At 35.4% G+C, this 21,590-nt stretch overlaps 1 protein-coding gene across 1 annotated transcript; it reads left to right on the top strand.

The window, feature by feature from the left end:
- The first annotated feature begins 97 nt into the window (after positions 1-97).
- Positions 98-6,156, top strand: LOC133176520 (gastrula zinc finger protein XlCGF26.1-like). The gene is made up of 4 exons (XM_061311638.1): positions 98-158; positions 2,204-2,951; positions 3,870-4,066; positions 5,027-6,156. The coding sequence occupies exons 2-4, from the start codon at positions 2,246-2,248 to the stop codon at positions 5,726-5,728; spliced, it is 1,605 nt and encodes a 534-aa protein (XP_061167622.1). The 5' UTR covers positions 98-158; positions 2,204-2,245; the 3' UTR covers positions 5,729-6,156.
- Positions 6,157-21,590: the final 15,434 nt, after the last annotated feature.

Raw genomic sequence — 21,590 nt, 5'->3', positions numbered from 1 at the left:
CGTGAGCGGAAGTGCATGTCACATAAATCAGCAGCTGCGCACATTGACTTCCGGATTGACAGAGACTGACATATGCCCTCGATTTTACATTTCTTAATTCTTTTAAGTGTTTATTTTCAACAGGGTACGAAAATAATTGCACAAATGCGTATTATCAGGTAAAATGTTACTGCAGTCGGCAGCACAGGAGAGAAATGTGTTAGTTCTGATCAGATCACATATGCCCCACCCAGCTGTGCAGACCTATGTTTATAATATTGTAATTCATTATAATGAATGCAGAGAGATAAATAACATAAATGTGTTATTTTTGTCTCTGGCTAATGCTTATATGCGACATGTATTACTTTTTAAATGTTGTCATACATGATGTTAATGTTAGTCTAGGAACTTGCACTCAATTAAGTGTCTTTCATGCAGCTTTTAAATGTCCATATATATATGTAGTAGGGAAAGGAGGAATGAGTTAATATACATTGAAAATTTATAAATATATATATAATGAAAAACATGTGGCTGGACCGGGAATCGAACCTGGGACCCCTGCATTACTAGTCAGGTGCTCTAACCACTGAGCTATCCAGGCCGATGTCCTCAGTCCAGCCTAAATTCCTACATTCCTCCCTCCTTAAATAGTCTTCGCCCCCGAAGACACAACACAAGTTCACCTTGTCAGGACTTAACATTAATTATATATTATTTATTATATTGCCTGAACAAGGTAGGCCACGGCACCATCTGTAGTAGGGAAAGGAGGAATGAGTTAATATACATTGAAAATTCATAAATATATATATAATGAAAAACATGTGGCTGGACTGGGAATCGAACCCGGGACCCCTGCATTACTAGTCAGGTGCTCTAACCACTGAGCTATCCAGGCCGATGTCCTCAGTCCAGCCTAAATTCCTACATATATATTAATTCCGAAGTACTATATATGCCAGTTAACCTCAGATTAATATATAATCAAGCTAAAAAATGTAATGAGAAGAAATGATCTCGAAAATAATATACGTGTATATAAAATTAAGCATGCAGACCACTGTTTTGAACCCAGGACCCTGTGCACAGGTGCTCTGATACCAACCAAGCTATGTGGCAACTGGTGATTTAACTTGCTTGAGCGCCATATTCCTCATGCACCACTAAAATGTCTTGCCCCCAAAGACACATAACCCAGATTTTTTGCCTCTGGCAGAACTTTCGCCTGCAAGTCCAGGAGTAGTCAACAGGAGCAAATTTGACAGGAAGGGAGAAAATTGTGATGGCTTCAAGCTCAGGCCCTTTGATGATCTCTAAACACTTAACAGGTGCTCTAATAAATGAGTAACTTCTTAACACTTGCTTGACTGCCAAAGAAAAACTGAGTAACTCCTCGAAGCAATAATATTATATATCTTGACAAAATGTGTTTTTTTTCAACCCCTAGGTACATGTAGCTCAAACCAAACTGTTTGCATAACATACAGCATCAGGGAAACAGTTTAGTTCTTGGTTCCGATAAAACGTATGTTGCCCTTGAACCCACTCAATAATGTATACTGTCACTGAATGTCTGAAGTTTATGAGGAAAAATACAGTGTTCTGTGAAATGTAAATGTACAATAAAGATGATTATTAATAACATTTGATCTGTTGTTTCAAGTTTACAATAAAAATATAATGTGGCAGTCAGACAGGTTCGATTGCTGCTGGCCAGATAGCTGTTAGTAGAGCACCTGACTGGAGATTCAGGGGGCACGGGATAGAATCCCTGTGTGGTCTGTTGCATTTTTCTCCTCTCCGTTACAATTGGTGCCGTGCCATGCCCTGAAAGTGACAGGTGAAAGACCTGCCAGGGAAGAGCCTAGGTTGGTGTCTTTGAGGGCTGAAGACCTTTAAGGAGGGAGGAATGTGGCGGTCAGACGGGTTCGATCGCTGGTGGCCAGATAGCTCAGTTGGTAGAGCACCTGACTGGAGATTCAGGGGGCCTGGGTTCAAATACCGGTCTGGTCTGTCGCATTTTTCTCCTCTCCTGTTACAATACACGTAACTATTGTGGTCATTATTGAATTCAATAACTTGAAAAGTCACAGTTCATCATGCTGTAAATTAATAAATGTAAATATTTTAATATGCACAATTGAGGATGCTTGTTGAAAATGAATATTATTCCAATAGTGTGACATATGATTCAAACTTTTGTGCAAATGTTTTTTAGGTGGGGTCTCCTAACATACGAAAATATTCTGAGGGAGTGAACATGGACAAATTTACAGAAGAGTTGAATGTTGATTCTGAAGATCATTCTACAAGTGAACCTTCTGAAAACCAACAGTTGCAGAAGAAAAAACAAGAAAATCCTTGTAGTATTAAAGGGAAAAACATTGAAATTCCTGAGACACGGAAATCCCGACGAAAGAGCCAGCCAAGGCGGATAGTCGTAGAAGAGGTGGATAACCACTGTGATTTGTGTGGAGAAGACTTCAGCAATAGTTCAGCTTACATTCTCCACATCAGAAAATGTCAGGACAACAGTACATTCTCCTTGAGAGAATCTCGAGCAAAAAAGAAGATCAAAGATGATTCATTCCATGAAGATGAAAGTCCATCTGGTCAGACCAAGAAATGTGGAGGAAAAGTGACGTGTGATCATTGTTATGAGAAATTCTGGCAGAGCGAGTTGAAGGATCACATACAAGATGTTCACGGAATCTCCGACATGTACACTTGTTGTCATTGCCAGGCAACATATGATTCTAGGCGGAGTTATGCCTCTCATATGAGATATGCACATGATGATAAAAAGGCCTTTAAATGTTCCTCCTGCAGTAACTCGTATGAATTGTATGAATCCTTAAAGAGACATAATCGCATTCACAACAAGGATCTGGCTCTAACGTGTGATGAATGTGGAAAGTCTTTTGCTGAGAAAATCACACTAAAGAGACATAAAACAATTCACACTGGTATTGTCAAATTAATTTTTAAGATATCAATTTTTAATTTTCTGACTTTTTTGTGTAAATTAAGTCAGTACATTATTTGCTTACTCCTTAAATGAATTATTTATGCATAGGGTAAATGCCTGCCTTCATATTGTTCAAACAGGGTTGCAAATGACAATTAAAACCTAAGGGGCCATGTGGGCCCCCAAGTTTACAAGTTTTATTAGCCCATGTTGATATTTTGAGGCCCACAATTTTCTCTTTACTTTGTAAGAAATTCTCAATCTTTTTGTATTTTAATTTCTGAGAAGAAAACTTTGCTGTCCATAGTCTCTCATTTCCCCAATTACCGAGAAACCATGAATGGATGAAATTACCCGGTACATGAAATTTTGTGTTTTCCTTCATTTTGAAGACCTCTAGTTATTAATAAAGCAATTTGGGGTCTAGAGAACAGTGATTTTGTAGGTAGGAAAGAGTGAAATGAAAATGCATTTAGTTGTAGAATGAAAGCATGGTCAGGTTCTGGAAAAGTTGTGCTAAAATTCTTTCTTGCCATGAGGGCAATTACCTCTTCAACAGTTGGTTGCCCACAGACAAAATTACTGGCATTTGCTAGTGGGCGAGTGTTTAAATATTTGCAACCCCACCAAATACTTTTATTCTCTGGAGAATTGGATGCTTTGATATTGATGGAGCATTTTCAGAATTTTGAATTTTGTAGTCCACAAAAAAGTTATTAAAAGAAACCAAAAGAAAATTTTTGAAAATTTCCACCATTTTCAGTCTCATAGAAACAAAAGTTTTGATAGAAAACAATTAAAATAGTATCTATCTATTTGATGCACAAATCACTCAAGATTTCAACAATGTACAATATTATAGCTTTCATAAATATTTAGGCCATATTGATTAACTTCATCATTTCTTTTTATAAAGGAGAAAAACCATACTGTTGTAAAGTATGTGGCATGGCTTTCCGTGACCCCAGTACCATGAGAAAACACGTCAAGCGGCACAGCTCAGAGAGGCCATTTGCCTGTGAGACTTGTGGGAAATTGTTTGCCAGTACCTACGATATGAGGAAACATTCCAGGATTCATTTGAATGATGAAGAAAGACCCTACAAGTGTGAGGTATGGATAAGTCTTGTTCTGAAGTGTGTCCATTAGTAATTATTTATAGTACTACTGAAAGCAATATTACGGTAACCGGTAATTCCTATAGTCCACTTTCAGTATTGCATTAGATTTCTAGGGAAACTACACTTTTGATTGTGTTTCCTTTGTAGCCATAGAGAGAGAATATAGATTATGAAAATTATTTTAGGAATATAGTCATATTTCTGTTTGATTATTTATTTGGGAGATAACTCTTGGAAATAAGAGGGAGGTTTGGACAGGCCACCCCCTGGCCCCCCTAAACTACGTGCCTGCTGGTGAGGACACAGAAGCTCCTGAGTTTTACAAAATATTTCATCATTTTCTTGCAAAATAAAAATTATCCCATTTAGCTTTTGTTTAGAAAATACAAGACATAGTAATATTTATTGTTTTAACGCAAAGTTAATACTTCCATGGAAACTTATTGTACATTTAGTTTAGGCTAAATATTTAACTGATATATTGGTATCATATACTCTTTTTTCAACGTTAAAAAAAATGTATACTAAATGTTAATTATTATAAAAAAAATATCGTATTTTAAATCAAACACTAGTAGATCATAGTATTTAGCAATGTGTTTGAATTTTAATTTCTCAAGAAAGATCTTTTTAAACAATATCAATGTATTCATTGACAAGAACAATTACAAATTAATGAATGATTTATTGGGATTTTGCAACGAAACAATATGACACATAATAATTCGAAACACGAGTATTAGTTGGATTGTAATGAGAATTTTTCTTCGAAAGTCTCTCTCTTTCTCTCTCTCCTAGTTGTTTGGTTGTTTTTTTTTTTTTAAAAATGATGTGTACGCACTTGCGTATAGGCAGCTACGCACTTGGATATGATGCTTGCTATAAAAGCTAATGTTTTGTTTGTGGATATTTTCATTCCTTTATATACCAGACTGTGATACTCTGATTTCAGGTCTGTGGAAAGGCTTTTTACTTGATTGCTGCCATGAAAACTCACCTTAGAACTCATTCAGGTGAGAGAATCTTCAAATGTGACATGTGTGACAGGGCTTTTTGTGACTCTAGAAATCTATGGGCTCACAAGAAAATTCACACCAATGAACGTGACCACCAGTGTGCTGTATGTGGAGTGGCCTTTAGGTGGAGCTGTAATCTAGTACGACACATGAAAACGGTGCACGAAGGGGTGAAAGAATTTGTATGTAGTGTGTGTGGTAAGGCATTCGGACAAAAAGGAGCTTTGACAGTGCACCTCCGAATTCATAGTGGAGAGCGTCCATTTTCTTGTCAGGATTGTGGGAAAAGCTTCACAGACAAGAGCTCACTTTATCATCATCTAGAGACTCACCAGAAAATTAAACCATTTCCTTGTCAGGTTTGCGGGAGGAGGTTCGGTCGAGGTTTTGTACTGAAGCGCCACATGAATCGCCATGTAAAGAAGATGGTATGCCGTGTGATGAACTCCACCACAGAGAATCGCAACGAGATTCTCATCCAGGAGGCGGAGCCTGACCTAAATTTGCTGACAGAAGGGGATAAATTGAGTGATGTAAATGATGATGAGGAAAATGACGAGTATGATGAATTTGTTGGTGATGAAGATGTTGAAGAGGATCATGAACAAAAAGAGTCAGAATCTCAGAATCTGCTGTGAAAAATTGTCATAATATAAAATCTAATGCACATATTCAAGAAAGCAGTGAAAAATCTTTTTATTGAAATATGGCTATAAAGAGCAGATCACTGAAAATTTTTATGTGACAGTTCCATGTATAAGTGTTCATCGTCCTGCCAGGAAGGACTTTTTTTTCAAATTTCATTTCAAGTTACAACCAATGCCATTTGTAGATGGAGAAACAAAATCAATTGTCAATTTCTGTCTCTGTATTAAAATGACAAATAGGGATTTTATAAGCCTAGTACAGTCATGTTAAATAATATTAGACAAAATATGTCTAACACTTTCAAGTCATTCTTCAGATCAACTTGTGAATAATTTTTTACATACATGTAATTAAGTGCTTAAATACTAGACTATTCCTATTGTTATGTTATTCTGTCAAACATGTACCTAGATGTATTCAGTGCAATTGTTATTTAGTTTGTTAACTTGTTAAAGTTTAAACATTTACTTTTTTAAAAGAAGATTTAAGCTTTAAAACCAGAATTTCTTTATTTTATTTTGAATTCCTCTCAATTTGTGACAGGAATATGATATATACCAGGCATTTTATATTACAGATTTTGTTTTCTGAGCAAGTCTAGTTTCCAAAAACTCCATACACCTTTACTGCTCAAAACAAGGAAAGCATACTACCATATCTGCTTCACACGCTTATCTGTCATACGTCCAGTATATGCTACAGATGAGTTACAAGGTTACGTGTGTTTTTAGCTCACCTCAACAAAGTTGGGGGAGCATGTGTAATACCCTTGGCGTCGATGTCCCAGGTTAAAGTTTTTGGTGCAGTTTTCTTTTTAAGTACTTCTGTGCCCTATATTAATCAGAGATGCATGGAAGATGCTTCTAGTATGTTTCATTGTACCAGTCAAGGTTTCAGATGCTGCAATTTCAGCTGAAGAATGACCATGTTTTTGGAGCAGGTTAAAGTTTTTGGAGCAGGTCTCAATTCCAAGTTGACCAAGTAACTATAAGTCCTATATTGACCAAACTTGCATGGATGATAAATCTAAGGATGCACACTACCAGGCTTGCTTCGGATGCTGGATCTGACCTACATTTTACGGATGAGTGATCAGGTTAAAGTTTTAGAGCAGGTCTCATTTCAAGTAACTATAAGTCCTATATTGACCAAACTTGCATGGATGATACATCAAAAGATGCACACTACTGGACTTGCTTCGGATGCTGGATCTGACCTACATTTTCCGGATGAGTGACCAGGTTAAAGTTTTTGGAGCAGGTCTCATTTCCAAGTACCTTTAAGTCCTATATTGACCAAACTTGCATGGTTGATACATCTAAAGATGCACACTACTGGACTTGCTTCGGATGCTGGATCTGACCTACATTTTCCGGGTGAGTGACCAGGTTAAAGTAAACTATAAGGGCTATCTGAACCAAACTTGCATGGATGATGCATCACAGGACGAACACTCTCAAACTTGCTTCAGATGCTGGATATGACTTACATTTTCTGGGTGAGTGACTAGTTTAAAGTTTTTAGGTAAGTCCATTCCCAAGTTACTGCAAGCCCTATTGGACCAAAATTGCATAAATGTTACATCTATATAGGAATGAACACTACTAGATTATTAGTTTGGGACTTTGCCTTATTTAAAGACAACATTTGTTGAGGTGAGCTCTGTAATCTCTGATTACATATGTTTCAGACTAGGTCTATTCCAAGGAATGTTTAGAAAAAAACACACACACAAGTTTTATAGGCCTTGACCCTCACCTGAGTATCACAAGTTTTCTCGGTACAGCCCTAACTGGAATGAAAATTCTGCCTCGTGTCAAAAATTTAGTTTGACAGGGATACTGTAATCATTATTAATGCAGTTTGTTTCCTAGAACATGCCGAAGACTGAGTATGCTGTAAAATAAATTTCATGCAATTATAGCCCCACCTTATGGCCAGTGAAACCTGGATCTAGGAGCCATGAATTTTATAATTTTAGAACAGGGTTAAGTACTCACTGTCAATTTATCGCGATTGATCCCAAGGAGGGCAAATTTTGGTATATTATTTATTATATAAAATATATTTTAAAGCATATTTTTTTTCAAAGGACAAACAGTGTATACTAAGCAACTGAGGTCAACCAAAAACATTCTACTCAATAATTTTTAGCTCACCTGTCAGAGCTGAAAGCTCAAGTGAGCTTTTCTGATCAGCTATTGTCCCTAGTCCATCTGTCTAGCTGTCCATTCATCTGTGAACTTTTTACATTTTCAGCTTCTTCTCAAGAACCACTGGGCCAATTTTAACCAAAGTTTGTACAAAGCATCCTTAGGTGAAGGGGATTTTAAATTGTTAAAATGATGGCCCACCTTCCTTATAAGGGGAGATAATCAAGAAAAGACAAAAATAGGGTGGGGTCATTAAAAAATCTTCTCTAGAACCATTGGGCCAGAAAAGCTGAAACTTATGTGGAAGCATCCTAGGATAGTGTAGATTCTAAATGGTTCATACAATGGCCCCCGGGTTAGGGTGGGGCCACAATAGGGAATCAAAGTTTTACATTGAAATATACATGTATAGGGTAAATCTTCTCAAGAACCACTGAGCCAGAAAAGCTCAAATTGTATGGAAGCATCCTGGGGTAGTATAGATTCTAAATTGTTAATCAAATTGAAATATAAGGAAAATAACTTTAAAAATCTTACACTCAACAACCACTGGGTAAGAAAAGGTGAAACTTATGTGGAAGCTTCCTGAGGCAGTTAAGATTCTATTGAAATAGTTCAAATCTTGACCCCTGGGGGTAGGGTGGGGCCACAATTAGTATTACAAGGGGGAAATCTGAAAAAAAACAAACAAAAAAAAAACAGAAGGGCCAAAGTTACTCAGGTGAATGTTGTGGCCCATGGGTCTCGTTTCTTTATTCATATTTGATCAGCAATAATTCTGACATTTTTGTTGCACTCCTGACCAAGAGCATGGGCGTCTTTACAGTAGAATTGTGAAGTATGGTGTTCCGTTGGGGTTAGTTTACACTCCTAGATCCATCATCCATGCAAGTTTGGTCCAGATAGGGCTTATAGTTACATGGGAATGGACCAGCTCCAAAAGTTTTAACCTGATCATTCATCTGGAAAATCTTAGGTTAGATCCAGCATATGCATCTGAAACAAGTGTGGTAGTGTCCATCCCTAGATGCATCACCCATGCAAGTTTGGTCAAGGTAGGACTTATAGTTACTTGGGAATGGACCTGCTCCTAAAACTTTAACGTGGTCACTCATCTGGAAAATCTAGGTTAGATCCAGCATCTGAAGCAAGTGTGGTCGTGTCCATCCCTAGATGCATGTTACATGCAATTTTGGTCAAGGTAGAGCTTATAGTTACTTAATGGGAATGGACCTGCTCCAAAAACTTTAACCTGATCACTCATCAGGAAAATATAGGCCAGATCCAGTATCTGAAGCAAGTGTGGTAGTGTCCATCCCTAGATGAATCATCCATGCAAGTTTGGTCCAGGTAGGACTTATAGTTACTTGGGAATGGACCTGCTCCTAAAACTTTAACCTAGTCACTCATCTGGAAAATCTAGGTCAGAACCAGCATCCGAAGCAAGTGTGGTAGTGTCCATCCCTAGATGCATCATCAATGCAAGTTTGGTCTAGGTAGGGCTTATAGTAACTTGGGAATGGACTTGGTCCTAAAACTTAACTGGGACGCCGGTGCCGGGGTTATAGCATAAGCTCATCTTGACTTTGTCGAGGTGAGCTAAAAATCAATGTTTTTTTGGCAACACTGCATTTTTTTTCTTGAATTTCTGAAATGGTATGACATTTTTGTCAACATCACCTGTATGAATTTTAACGGCGGATTCCGCCTGGAATATGGGTGGAATCTAGCAGGAATTGGGAAATTCCGGGCGTACTTGAGACGGAGATGGAGTTTTTGAAAAGTTATGCCTGAGTAGAAGAGGCGTCTTCCAGGCGTCATTTCTTCTTTCTGGGCGTCAATTTGCAAGTTAAGATTTCCCTGGTGTAAAATGGCAGGAAAATAGAAACAAAAATTATGCCTGGAACTTTCAGGAGGAGTAAAAGCCTCTGATTGGTCAATTTCATTATCAATTAAGGGTCATTTCAGAAAAGAGGTTAAGTTTGAATTTCATCAGGAAGGAGGGAGTTTAGTGGGAGTGAAATAGGAAATACAGAATTTACACTTTTTCTGGATGACACAGTATCTGCTGGTAGGTGTGATAATTAATATCTGGTACCTATTTGAGTAAATCCTTTGATTATGATTATTTACAATGATAGTTATAACTTATTGACTCTTTACTATATAAATATTTTGAGTTTCCTTGCACACCTTCTGAGAAATAACATGGTCTGATAGAGGCTCTTGAACTGTAAAGTACTGAGTAAATGAAGAACTGTATTTAGTAACTTGTTTCAGTGTCATGATTATTGAAGGGAAAAAAAGTATTTTAAAAAGTTCATCGAATTCTTAAACATTATTTTTCACTCATGGTGGTGTTCTGAGTGTCCCTTACACAAAAAATTGAAACAGCTTTTATGAATTATATTTCTATACTATATATTAATGATCTGTCATTATGTTTTCTTACAGTTCAAAAGGCTAAATTTTTAGCTTTAAAATTGTAAATCATAACCTAAATGTTTTTCTTAGTTATATATGTTTTTAGGTCACCTAGTATTATATAATGATAAGGACTTTCCAGGCGTAATTCTGCTTCAGGCATGATTTTAGTTTCCAGGCGTAAATTTTTTCCGGGCGTCATTTATTTTTCCGGGCGTAGCTCATTTGCATTTTTCGCCTCAAATTCCTGCTCAATTCCTCTTGGTTTCCTCTTGGGTTACGCCCGGAACCTGTATATCACCATATATGTAGTGAGACAAACTGATGCCCGGAATCCCCTGTCCAAGTACGCCTCTATTCCCCCTATATTCCAGGCGGAACATTTCGTACAGGTAGTCTTGACCACAACTTAACTTGGTCAAACAAAAGTTGCTACAGACTACGTTTAAAGCTCAATATACTTTGAATATTATCAGGAAAGTATTTTCAACATAAACCATTATTATTTATTACATTTTCAACAGTGAAATACTGTAATTTGTTTACTGAATAAAAGTGATATTCTGACTCAGTGAGAAAGGATATCAAAATATGGTATTTCTGTGTACCGGTATATCAGAAGTTAATGGCAGAACTTACAATTTTCCTTCCCTTCATGAAGAATGTTTTTTTTAAAAAAATTCCTGGTCTATTATAAGATAGAGTTAATGAACCACCCTGACATAGACTAATAGTTATACTGCCAAAGTTTTTCCAAATATGTCTTTAAAAATCCATGTTTACTTTTTTCAATCTCGCAATCACTTAGCTATGACGTCTCAACCGCTCAACTATGACGTCACAGCCCATGACACTGAGTAAAGAAAAAAGACAGAGGCAAAGGGAAAATCTCAGAAAATGTAATAAACAGAAAATTCAATGTTTTGTAGATGAATATGGAATTTATTTCACTAGTGAGACAGGATTTTTTGATACTTTCACTCGTGCTTTGCACTCGTGAAAATATAAAAAAATCCTGTTCCACCTGTAAAATAAATTCCATATTCTTCTACAAAACATTGAATATTCTCTATTTATTACATTTTCAACAGTGAAATACTGTGATTTATTCATTGAATAAAAGTGATATTCTCTCACAGTGTGAAAGGATACCAAAGTGATATTCTCTCACAGTGTGAAAGGATATCAAAGAAAGTAGAAATGATTTCTGGTCTGTCATAAGATAGAAATAGTAACTAAACCATCTTAATAGAGACTAAAACTGTAAATTTTCTCCCAAATGTATTGTTAAAAACAATTTTACAATGTTTTCAATCTCACAATTCCTAAGCTATGACATCACAGCCTACAACACTGTGTTATTAGAAAAGACAGAGGCAAAGAAAAATGAAAGAAAATGTAATAAACAGAAAATTCAATGTTTTGTAGTTGGATATGAAATTTATTTCACTCGTGAGACAGGATTTTTTGATATTTTCACTCGTGCTTCGCACTCGTGAAAATATCAAAAAATCCTGTCCCACTTGTGAAATAAATTCCATATCCAACAACAAAACATTGAATATCCTCTATTTATTTCACAGATCTTCAAAAAAAAAAGTATTGAATTTACAAAATGTCACGAAAAGTTGTTGCATTCCTGATATTTTTTACATCATTTTGGGTCTTAACTTTTTTGTGACTTGAGATATTTGGCAGGTATTTAGACAATATCTAAGAGACATTATGCCGCGACATTAAAATATACAATCAAGATTACTCGCATGACCGCCACTACAACAAAGCTCTATTGTCAACATTTTGTATTTTCATTTATGAATTTGTCATGCACTTTGAATATACTACTTCAGGAGTAGTATTCAAGTATGGTACAGTATTAATTACCTATTTCGAGTTAAGGGTGTTCAGGGATTCACCAGTACACGTACTCTTCAGGTCTTAGGATGCAAGGAATACATACTGGGGTAAATACTCGTACATCAAGACAAATCTGATGAAGTCTTGGAAGAAGCTGTCTAGTGCTAAACTTCTCCGTGTACTCGTCCAAATCGTTTCGAGATTCTGGGAGCCGGCCATATTAACACATTTTCAGATTTATTTCCAAGAAATTTCAAATAATTTCTACCAGTAGAAATATTATGCACATTTTCTAGCATTTGTCAAGCATATTTATGAATAATGACCATTATCAACCAAATTGAAATATGCTCATATAGTCAAGCTCTAAGCTGAGCATTTCAGGCTCCAATAGATGGTTTTCCATCGAGGCGATTTAAGCAAGAGTCATTTCCCATGACCGCCATATTGTAGGTCAACATCCCCAGATCCCTACATTATTTAACCAATTTTTTTTTGTTATACTGAACACAGAGGTGAAAACAATTTTTCTTATAAATATACGTTTGTTGAAGCTTCTTTTAATTCATAATTTCAATATTGCAAATATTTTTTCCCCTATATTTCTGGCATGCATGTTTAAAATTGGTTGCTCAAAGAGGAAAATCCACTACTCTGACCTACAAGATGGCGGCCAAGGGGAATAACTCCAAGGCAAAATACATCATAGGAAAACTATATCTAGGTCAACAGCTTTCCTCTTGCTTTTCTTGCATCCTGATACAGTGCATAATATGCGTATCATTTTTCATTTATGAATAAATAGATCAACACAACCTTTTCACCTGTTTCTTCCATCAAACCCAAACAATGCAACCAAGACTACACTATCTATAAGCAGGACAACTTTCATACATCATCAAATGAGGGGCATTTTCCAAAATTTTACAATCAATTGCCATTCATTTAAATGATGCACGAGAGGAATCTTCCATACCAACAGATCCTAGTCATGGTTGCACAGTGTTAAAGAAAACCAACAACTGGATATAGGTTTCATTAAATTTTATTTGTTTACTTTATGAAACAATAATTTTAAAGTTATTTCGAAATCAAATACAATCACTTCATGTTATACACATTTAAATATTAGATAATTTGGTTTCTGTGATAAAGCAACTTGTATTCCAATTCAATTTTATTTTCTTTCAAATTTAGTTTTTTGCACTGGTAGTGAATTAATGCTAAATAACTGCTCAATTTCCTACTTAATTTTTTTCAAGGTGATGTTTGCAGAAGTGTCTCAACAAAAAGCAATTATTTTAAATCAAAATGAACTTTATACTATTAGCTCAACAGATACTTTATTTTGTTGTCATAAAATTATTTTGTCAAATTCCATATTTTGGTTTAACATAACTTTATACTATTAGCTAACAGATATGCAACAAATCTTTTAATGCTTTGACTGCCGTAAAACTATTTTGCACAATTAAAATTTTTCATTTTTAACCAAAACGTAATTTTTCAAAAAATTTATAACGGGATGCCAAATAGTGGTCAGTGAATTGCTGCAAGCCGGCCACCCAACCCTAACTCCCCTCATCGAGAGGAGGGGGAGGTGAGATTTTTCCAATGCTCTGATCAGCTGGCAAGTGTTTTCTCACTTTCTGACCATGCCGTTTTAGAAAAAGGACCACATCATGCTTATCTCGAATACATATTTATCTTGCCGGACACATATACTGTACTTGCTCCCTGTTCACATGCAGGCAATCTGTAACAAAAAACTTGACCTTACAGCAGGTCTACATACTAAACAAAGGGAAAGAACTCCCATTACAATTGTATCTTCAAAATTCAAAAGAAACAGAAAGTGCTCAAAATGACGGTTCAACAATTCATACAGAAAATGGCAAGAAATTGAAATATCCACAAACGTAAATGCTATAATAAGACCAACAACATGGCTACTTGAATCACCATGTGACAATTACACACTTGAATGATCTATTAGCATGTTTGAACTTACAGTTGCCAAGCGCAGAAAAAACCTGTCAAAATAACAGAGAAATAAAGCACCACAAGTCCTGTGGTCTGGGAACCACAGTACACAACAGAAAAGTCACAAACTCCCAGAAAATAACTTAAATGTAAATGATACATATCCATTGATAGAATTTGAACTTGAAAATACTAGTCATTCCAAAAAATAAACTAAGGGTGTACTGACATGTACAAAAACAGAACCTCTAAATTCAGAAGTTGAGATTCTTAACATTCAGTGGAAATGAAAATCATTACTAGTAAGGTAAGTAAACTTTTGCATAGGTTTAGTTAATATACAAACAAACAAGAACATTTTTTATTATTATTTATGCACAAAGCAAATAAATAATCCAGTTAAGTAAGAGTGGGCTTGTATCCATTAGCTCTATACAAAGCCAAATCTACAAAGCAAGGTGTGAAGAGAGACACAATCAAACTGGTGGTAAATATACACTGCATTAAATATTGCTAATAGTATTGAACATAACTAGTGACTTGTCAAAGAGAACTTGGTTGGGTATCATTAATATATTTGTGTGAACATAGAAGAAAGTTCCTTTGACCCAGTGAATAAAACAATTAGTTTAACTACTTTGTCTTCATGCAGTATCACAGCAGTACATTAGATTTTTTTCCCCAGAAGAGCTAGACTTTACAATAACTATGTACAAGAAACTCGCTCAAATACATGTAAATAAAGCTTGTAAATGACTACAATACCAAATAAAGGCTGGGAGGTTATTCCCTGGAGTGACTGCAGACATCTTCTAAGTTTCCTTCCTATGCTACATTAATCTATACTCATTAACAAAAAAGAAAGGACACACACCCCATACACGTGTACATATAAAATTAAAAGTTTGCTTACAATAGCAAGGGTGAATAAGGCAAGTATGTCAAACAAGCAATTAATGCACTTTGATACTATTTAAGAGTGTATAAATAAAATGGAAGATCTTACTTCCTATTAGAGGCTATGCATTGCTGCTAGAATACAACTGGGCTAAAAAAGAGCATCTAAATTCCAACAACACAACAGTTTCCAACAGTTAATAGGTAAAAGTCTTGTTTGAGATAAAAATTTAAAACATGCAGAATGACACACTAAATGTGAATATATTTTTGCTTTTCAAGTCAGTTATAAATAACACATACTTTAAAGAACTCTTCTGCCACTTTGATTAAATATTTTCTACATACACAACTAAACTAGCAATTCTCAAAATAAATAACAGTAGTTAACAAAGGTTAGAAATTGCACCATGTAACCAAAAGGTATGATGTGAATTAACATTGTAACCAAAAGGGTATGGTGAGAGTGAACAATGTAAAAGATGGAAAATAAGTAGTTTATATGTATTTAAGCACTTACTACCCATTGACTACTTTTTCAAATCTGTTGCTTTCCATTTCCAGAACTGCAACCTAATATGCAAAAAAAAAAAACAACACCCACCCAGCTCCCCCCAAACACATAATGCAGTTGCAAGACAAAGCAAGGTTAACAAATTGGAAATGATTTATATTAACTTTTCTTCAGCAAAAAAATAGATATGAAAGCAATATTTCAACAATTGTTCAACACTATTCTATTCACTTGTTCAATTAACTTAAATGTTGTGGCTTAGGAATGATTTTCTTACTCAGCTGCACTTGTTTCTGTAAAATTCCTACACCCTGATGAGGGAAAAATGACTTAAGTGGGGTCTGCATATCTTCTTTTATTCCTCGAATATTCTGAAAAACTTTCAAATTTTTTTGGTATAATATCCCCCCTCCTGGCTTTTCTTTCCTGTATAACAAGGAGGAAAAATTTTGCAAGCTTTAAAATGACACTTCTTGTAGAACTTCACTGCATCTTAACATGCCATTTAACTTTTTCACAATGAAACACTACTTGAATTCCTGAATTTATTTTCATACTTGAAGAATCCTAGAGAAATCCAATAAAAACAAAATTGATCTTTAAGATAACCTGAAGGAATTCTGCTGACATTCGATAACAATTGGGACTGGAACTGTATTGGAACTATCCTCCCCTTCCACTCCTTTCTTGTCACAATGACCTCCTAAGAAATACTTTTTCATCCAAAACACAAAACATTCTTTTCTTTTCAAAAGAATAGCTTTTAAACATTTGCATCACAAGGAAATAATTATTTTCAATAAATATGGACTTGAATCACCTGGTGAAAACATTCCAATGAGAAAGATTCGTTTCATTTCCGTGAACAATCCTCAAGGACTCGGAAAAATACATGAGAGAAGGCATTCATTTTCTTGACTTGCCTCTAAATGGTATTCACAATATCCTTTCTGAAACAAATTGTAATCGATTCCCTCCCCCTTCAGCAAACAACTAATTTAAAATAAAATACTTGAATTTTCCTCCAAGCTTAAATCATCTAAAAATGTCACAAATTAAATGATGTAAATACTTTACTCTTTATATTGTACAGTAACATGGAATGATGAAATAAAATCAAATTATCTGAGCTGGTGCAAGGGAGCTGTAGACTTCTCAAGAAACTGGGGTAACTCTATCAGCAGACTTCTTTTTACATCAACTTTATCTGGAACTGGAGCTAACGATTCTGAAACCAATTGGACATGTTTTTGTTTTCAATCCCCCCATCAATATCTTCACAACTTGTATGCTAGACTATAAAAATCAGTTAAAGAAAACAGTTCTTTCTGTCCATTTAATCCTTGAAATAAAAATCAAGTTAGAGATGATAGATGTTGTAGACTGAAAACTGCTAAATATTACGATTTGCTTTATAATTTCTAAAATAAACATCTTGACATTTTACAAATTGTGTTCTTGCAAATCTTCATGCATGGAATTAGCTTTCAGTTGGAGCTTTGGCTGGATTCTCTATTCTTCCTTTGTGTAGAGCTTAATTTTGTACTCATCAAGGACTTCAGATTAGAAGGTAATGCAAGCCTATCAGGAAGGAGTTCTTCCTTTTTCAGTTTCTGAAACAATGCAAAAAGATGGTCCCCTCCCCCTTCTGCACACTGAAAATCTTATCATCCAACAAAGGCCAATATTTTCTGTAGATTGAAGTTTACAGTCTTTTTACTCATTTGACATTTGGTAATTTTTCCTTTGTTCCTAATTAGAAATAAACAAATTGTAATATGAAGAATTCTTACAATACAATTTGAAGGGCCTTGACAAATCCTCACTGAACTTGAACTAAACTGGATTCTGTTTCCTAGATATTGATTTCTGAAAACAAGACAGGGTTAGGATTTCCTCCCCCCATAATGATATTCACATATTGCCACCTCACTTTCCAAGAAAATAAGTGTAAATTTAATCCATGTATAAATTACAAAGTGGTAGACTTGCAGGTTTGAAAAATTGCTGGTTAATTCCTAACTTCAAATCAATGAAGAAATTTTAGAAAATTGCTTCACTTCCATCTTACAAATTTGCTTTTTTCAACATCTTTACCTCAACAGATGAAAAGTATGGAGAATGTGCTGATACGTATGTGACCTGGAGTCGCCATCCCTCATTCAAGCGAGCTGTAATGGGAACCTTCTTGTATTCCCCACCCCCAGTGCAGACAAGTGGGCTAACGAATTCACTTCATAAATCCTGTTTGAGATTTTCACAATTTTTTTCCATAGAAGATTAACACAGCACTTAATACTGGATTTCTGAAACACAACAAAATGATGGTCCCCTCCACCCCTTTCTGCAAACTGGAGATTGAGCTTTTTCTATTTTCTGGAAGTGACATCACTTAACATTTAATCCATGAAAATAAAATGCTGAGACTTGTCCTGAAAGAATAGCTGGTTAATGCTAAACATTGAATTATGTAGAATTTTCTGAAACTGTTTCACATCTAGTCCTATATGAATGCTGTTTTGATGATCTTTACCTTAATTGATGATATGATTTTTTTAAAGTAGAATTTGCTGATAATAATAATGTGGATCAGAGTCACCTTTTTAAGCAAATCTGCGATCAAAAATCTTTTTTTACCCCTGTGAAGAGACAAATGGCTGTATGAATACACCTCACAACTTCAGGATGAATGTTCTTTGGTAAAGTTTCAACTGAGGATTCAAAATAAAGGGCAACAGGCTTTTCATTGCTTCCACAACTTTGTTTTGGGATTTAATTTCTGAAACATACAAAATAAAGGTCCTCTCCCCCCTTCTGCAAACCAACAATGAACTTCAACAATAGTTGATACTGTTCCATCCACTTCTATTTGATGTAACTTTACCGTAAACAAAATGCTATTTAAAATTGCATCTAGTTTAAAATAGGAAAGAATTGTTCATGCAATACACATTTTCACTTCATCTTATAGATTCGTCCTAAAAACTGGATGGGAACACCTTTATAATCATGATAATGGCATTTCCATGAAACTGGTCAAATGCAGCACAAGATTTTGATTCAAATTCACTAGCTCGCAACACTGCTGAAATCAAAAATGGCAAATATGGTTAGCTCACCCCCTCCCCATTATTCCAAAAGTGTGTAACTGAAATCACTTGAAATTAAAAAGATGTGTATTACTAGATAAGGAAAAAGCATTCTATTGACTAATGCACACTAAAACATATAGCAGATTACTCCTGAAGTTCAGATTTAATTTATATCTTTTTACGTGTTAACACTCCTATCCTTGGTGCTCTTAGTAGATCATTTTGGAAGATGCATTCAGCAACTGAGTTCTTAACACCTTTCTCTCTTAATGGGGAAGAAATGGGTTGACTTTTCATCGTGAATATCCCTCTCACTGTGCTTTCTTTGTGGTACATTTTACAACTAGGACTTTCAAGGAAAACACATTCTTTACTGGAAGGTCTCTTTTTCTGAAATGTAAAGTAAATACCCCTCCCCTTTCCTGCAAACTGGCAATTGAAATTAACAGTGGCTTCCTTTACACTTATTAAAAATGCACTTTGTATTTAATCCATGAAAATCAGAAAAGTGGTAGACTTTCTGGTTTCGAAAAATGCCTGGTCAACTTGGATTTTTCCTAAAAAATAGCTTCACTTCAAAATCCTATTTGAATGCTGTTGTGAAAGTCTTTACCTTTAAGGACAAATGGCATTTGTATGTAGAACTTCTTAATATCAATTTGGGATGGAGTCACCCTTCTCTTCCATACAGTTTTAATCTGAAACACCTTGCCTCTCCCCTCCCATCTAATGAGACATGTGGGCTAAACAACTTTAATTTGTGAATGTCCATCTTGGAATTTCAGAGAACATGAAAGTATTTCCTTAATGGATATGTCCGTTTCTGAAATGAATAACAAATGTCCCCTCCCCCTTTCTGCATACTGGAAAGAATCATCAGAAATGAAGTTGTTGTTGATTTTTACCTTTATAGATGATATGTAATTTTTAGGCAGAATGTGTTGCTATTACTGTTGCCGGTGTTGACTGTATCTCCTAAATTACGAGTTGGAAATCATCTCCCATCCCCCGTAAAGAGACGTACGAGCTGAATGAAGTTATCTTATATATACAGCATGAAATGTCACGATGTTCTGTGGTAAAACCTCAACTGAGGACTCGAGATACAAGGATTTTCATTACTTGCACACCTTTCTAATGGCACTTGATATTTTCATTTCTGAAACACAAAAATGAAAGTCCCCTCCCCCTTTCTGCAAAGGAAGTTTTCTATTTTTTGTTTTCAAATCAGTTTTCGCCATTTTCAATACAGGATCTGTAAACTTTTGCAAGCTGTTCTTAATTCTTAATAAAAAAAGAATAAATTTACATCTTCAATGCCTATCCATAATGATTAGTTTGTATACAGGCCATATCTACCTTCTTTGGAAAACTTGGTTCCTAACTTCAAAAAGGATGAACTTTCTACTCATCTTTAAGCAGTTGTTCTACCTAAAAGCTGGAACTAAATGGGTAGTTACCATCTTCATCCCCCCATCCAAGACTTCAATGATGAAGTGATCCTAAAGTTTTATTGATCTTTTCTGTACATTAGCTTTGTGGTTAACCTGCCTATGGTGAAAAATTGCTTGAATTCTTTAACTTCTAAAGCTTGAATATTCACTCTTATGAAGACTTAGCAGCCACAAGTAGAATTTGACTTCCATTTAGAATTGTCTTTGGTACTAATCACCGAAGGTTACTTATCGCTTTTGGACTGAAGAGTAAACCATCTAGGAAGAAAACTGCTCTTTAAATGCAGAACTCCTGATTCAACCATTTCCGAGCTTGCACTGTATTCCTAGCAGATACCTAATTATGAAACTAAGAAAACATGATTAGGTCCCCCCCCCCCCCATTTATTGTATGGTTCATTAATGAAATTCTTCAATTAAGAAAAAAAAAGAGGTCTACCTTTACTTCTAGAAGTCCAAATAATTTCCCTGCATTTCAGATGCTGGAATTTAAGTCACTGAGATCATTACCCATTTTCTTCACAACTTTATTTCTTTGCATCCGCGAGGAAATTGGTCAATGTCCACTTTTGAAAAGAGGCTTGTTATATGCTTTGTTTTCAGGGCATGGACTGGGCTCAACTTATTCTAGTAGTGTAAATCTGCAATCTGCAGCTTGATACATTTCACATTATTCCCTTCCCCTCAAAGAGCAGCATTTTTAAGATGGCCTTTACAAAGGTGCTTGAAAAAACTCTGGTAGTGGAAGTTGAATTGCATTTGTTGTTTATGAAATAGCACTTCTTATAAATTTGTTGGGATGATTGTCCCTATTTAGTTATACATTCTCAAGTCTATGCTTACACATCAAGAAGAATCCTTTCAGGGATTTAAATCTGTACACCCTGGACAAAGCTGCACACTTAACAGGACTCGTGTTTAACTTCAGCTTGAACCTGAAACTAGGTAGAAATGTTAATTCTCCCCACCCCCCTTTGAATTACTTGTAATATTCAAGTTGTTAAATTTTTCATTTTGGTTTTGGTATTGAAATTTTTATGCTTACGAAAAAAAAATCATTATCTTCTATTTTTGCAGCATTCTCTTCGATGTTTTTTGCTGTCCATTGGGTTAAGAAACTCTGCCAGTTTTCAGGATATTTTATTCTACATCCCCCTTCAATCTTCCTCAATATTCTGATTTCAAACCACTGTATTTGGGCATTCTTGCAATTGTTTGGGCTTCGTTGTTCTTGAGCTTTACTAAGAAATTTCCCGTCTTGAATTATGGACTGCATCAAGTTTTTTAAGACCATCTTGCACTTTCTCTCTAAAACTTATAAAAGTCATTAAATACCCCCTCACCCCTGTAAAATGCTTTTATGATACTCTAACATATCCATGATGCTCTTACAGATCCTTTACAATGAAGACAAGATGACTGATTAAACACATTGACTGCTAACCAGAATAAGGAATTACCAGAATTCATCACAAGGC

The sequence above is a fragment of the Saccostrea echinata genome, unplaced genomic scaffold, assembly GCF_033153115.1.
Source record: "Saccostrea echinata isolate AGI-Se365-2 ecotype Australia unplaced genomic scaffold, CSIRO_AGI_Sech_v1 ptg000076l, whole genome shotgun sequence".
In the NCBI taxonomy this organism is placed as follows: domain Eukaryota; kingdom Metazoa; phylum Mollusca; class Bivalvia; order Ostreida; family Ostreidae; genus Saccostrea; species Saccostrea echinata.
Note: the sequence above shows the minus strand (reverse complement) of the source record. Positions and strands in the feature narration are given on the sequence as shown.

Coding starts and splice junctions, on each gene's coding strand:
- LOC133176520 (XM_061311638.1), top strand. CDS start 2,246: ATGGACAAATTTACAGAAGAGTTGAATGTTGATTCTGAAGATCATTCT. Junction 2,952..3,869: donor ACATAAAACAATTCACACTG/GTATTGTCAAAT, acceptor CTTTTTATAAAG/GAGAAAAACCATACTGTTGT. Junction 4,067..5,026: donor AAAGACCCTACAAGTGTGAG/GTATGGATAAGT, acceptor CTCTGATTTCAG/GTCTGTGGAAAGGCTTTTTA.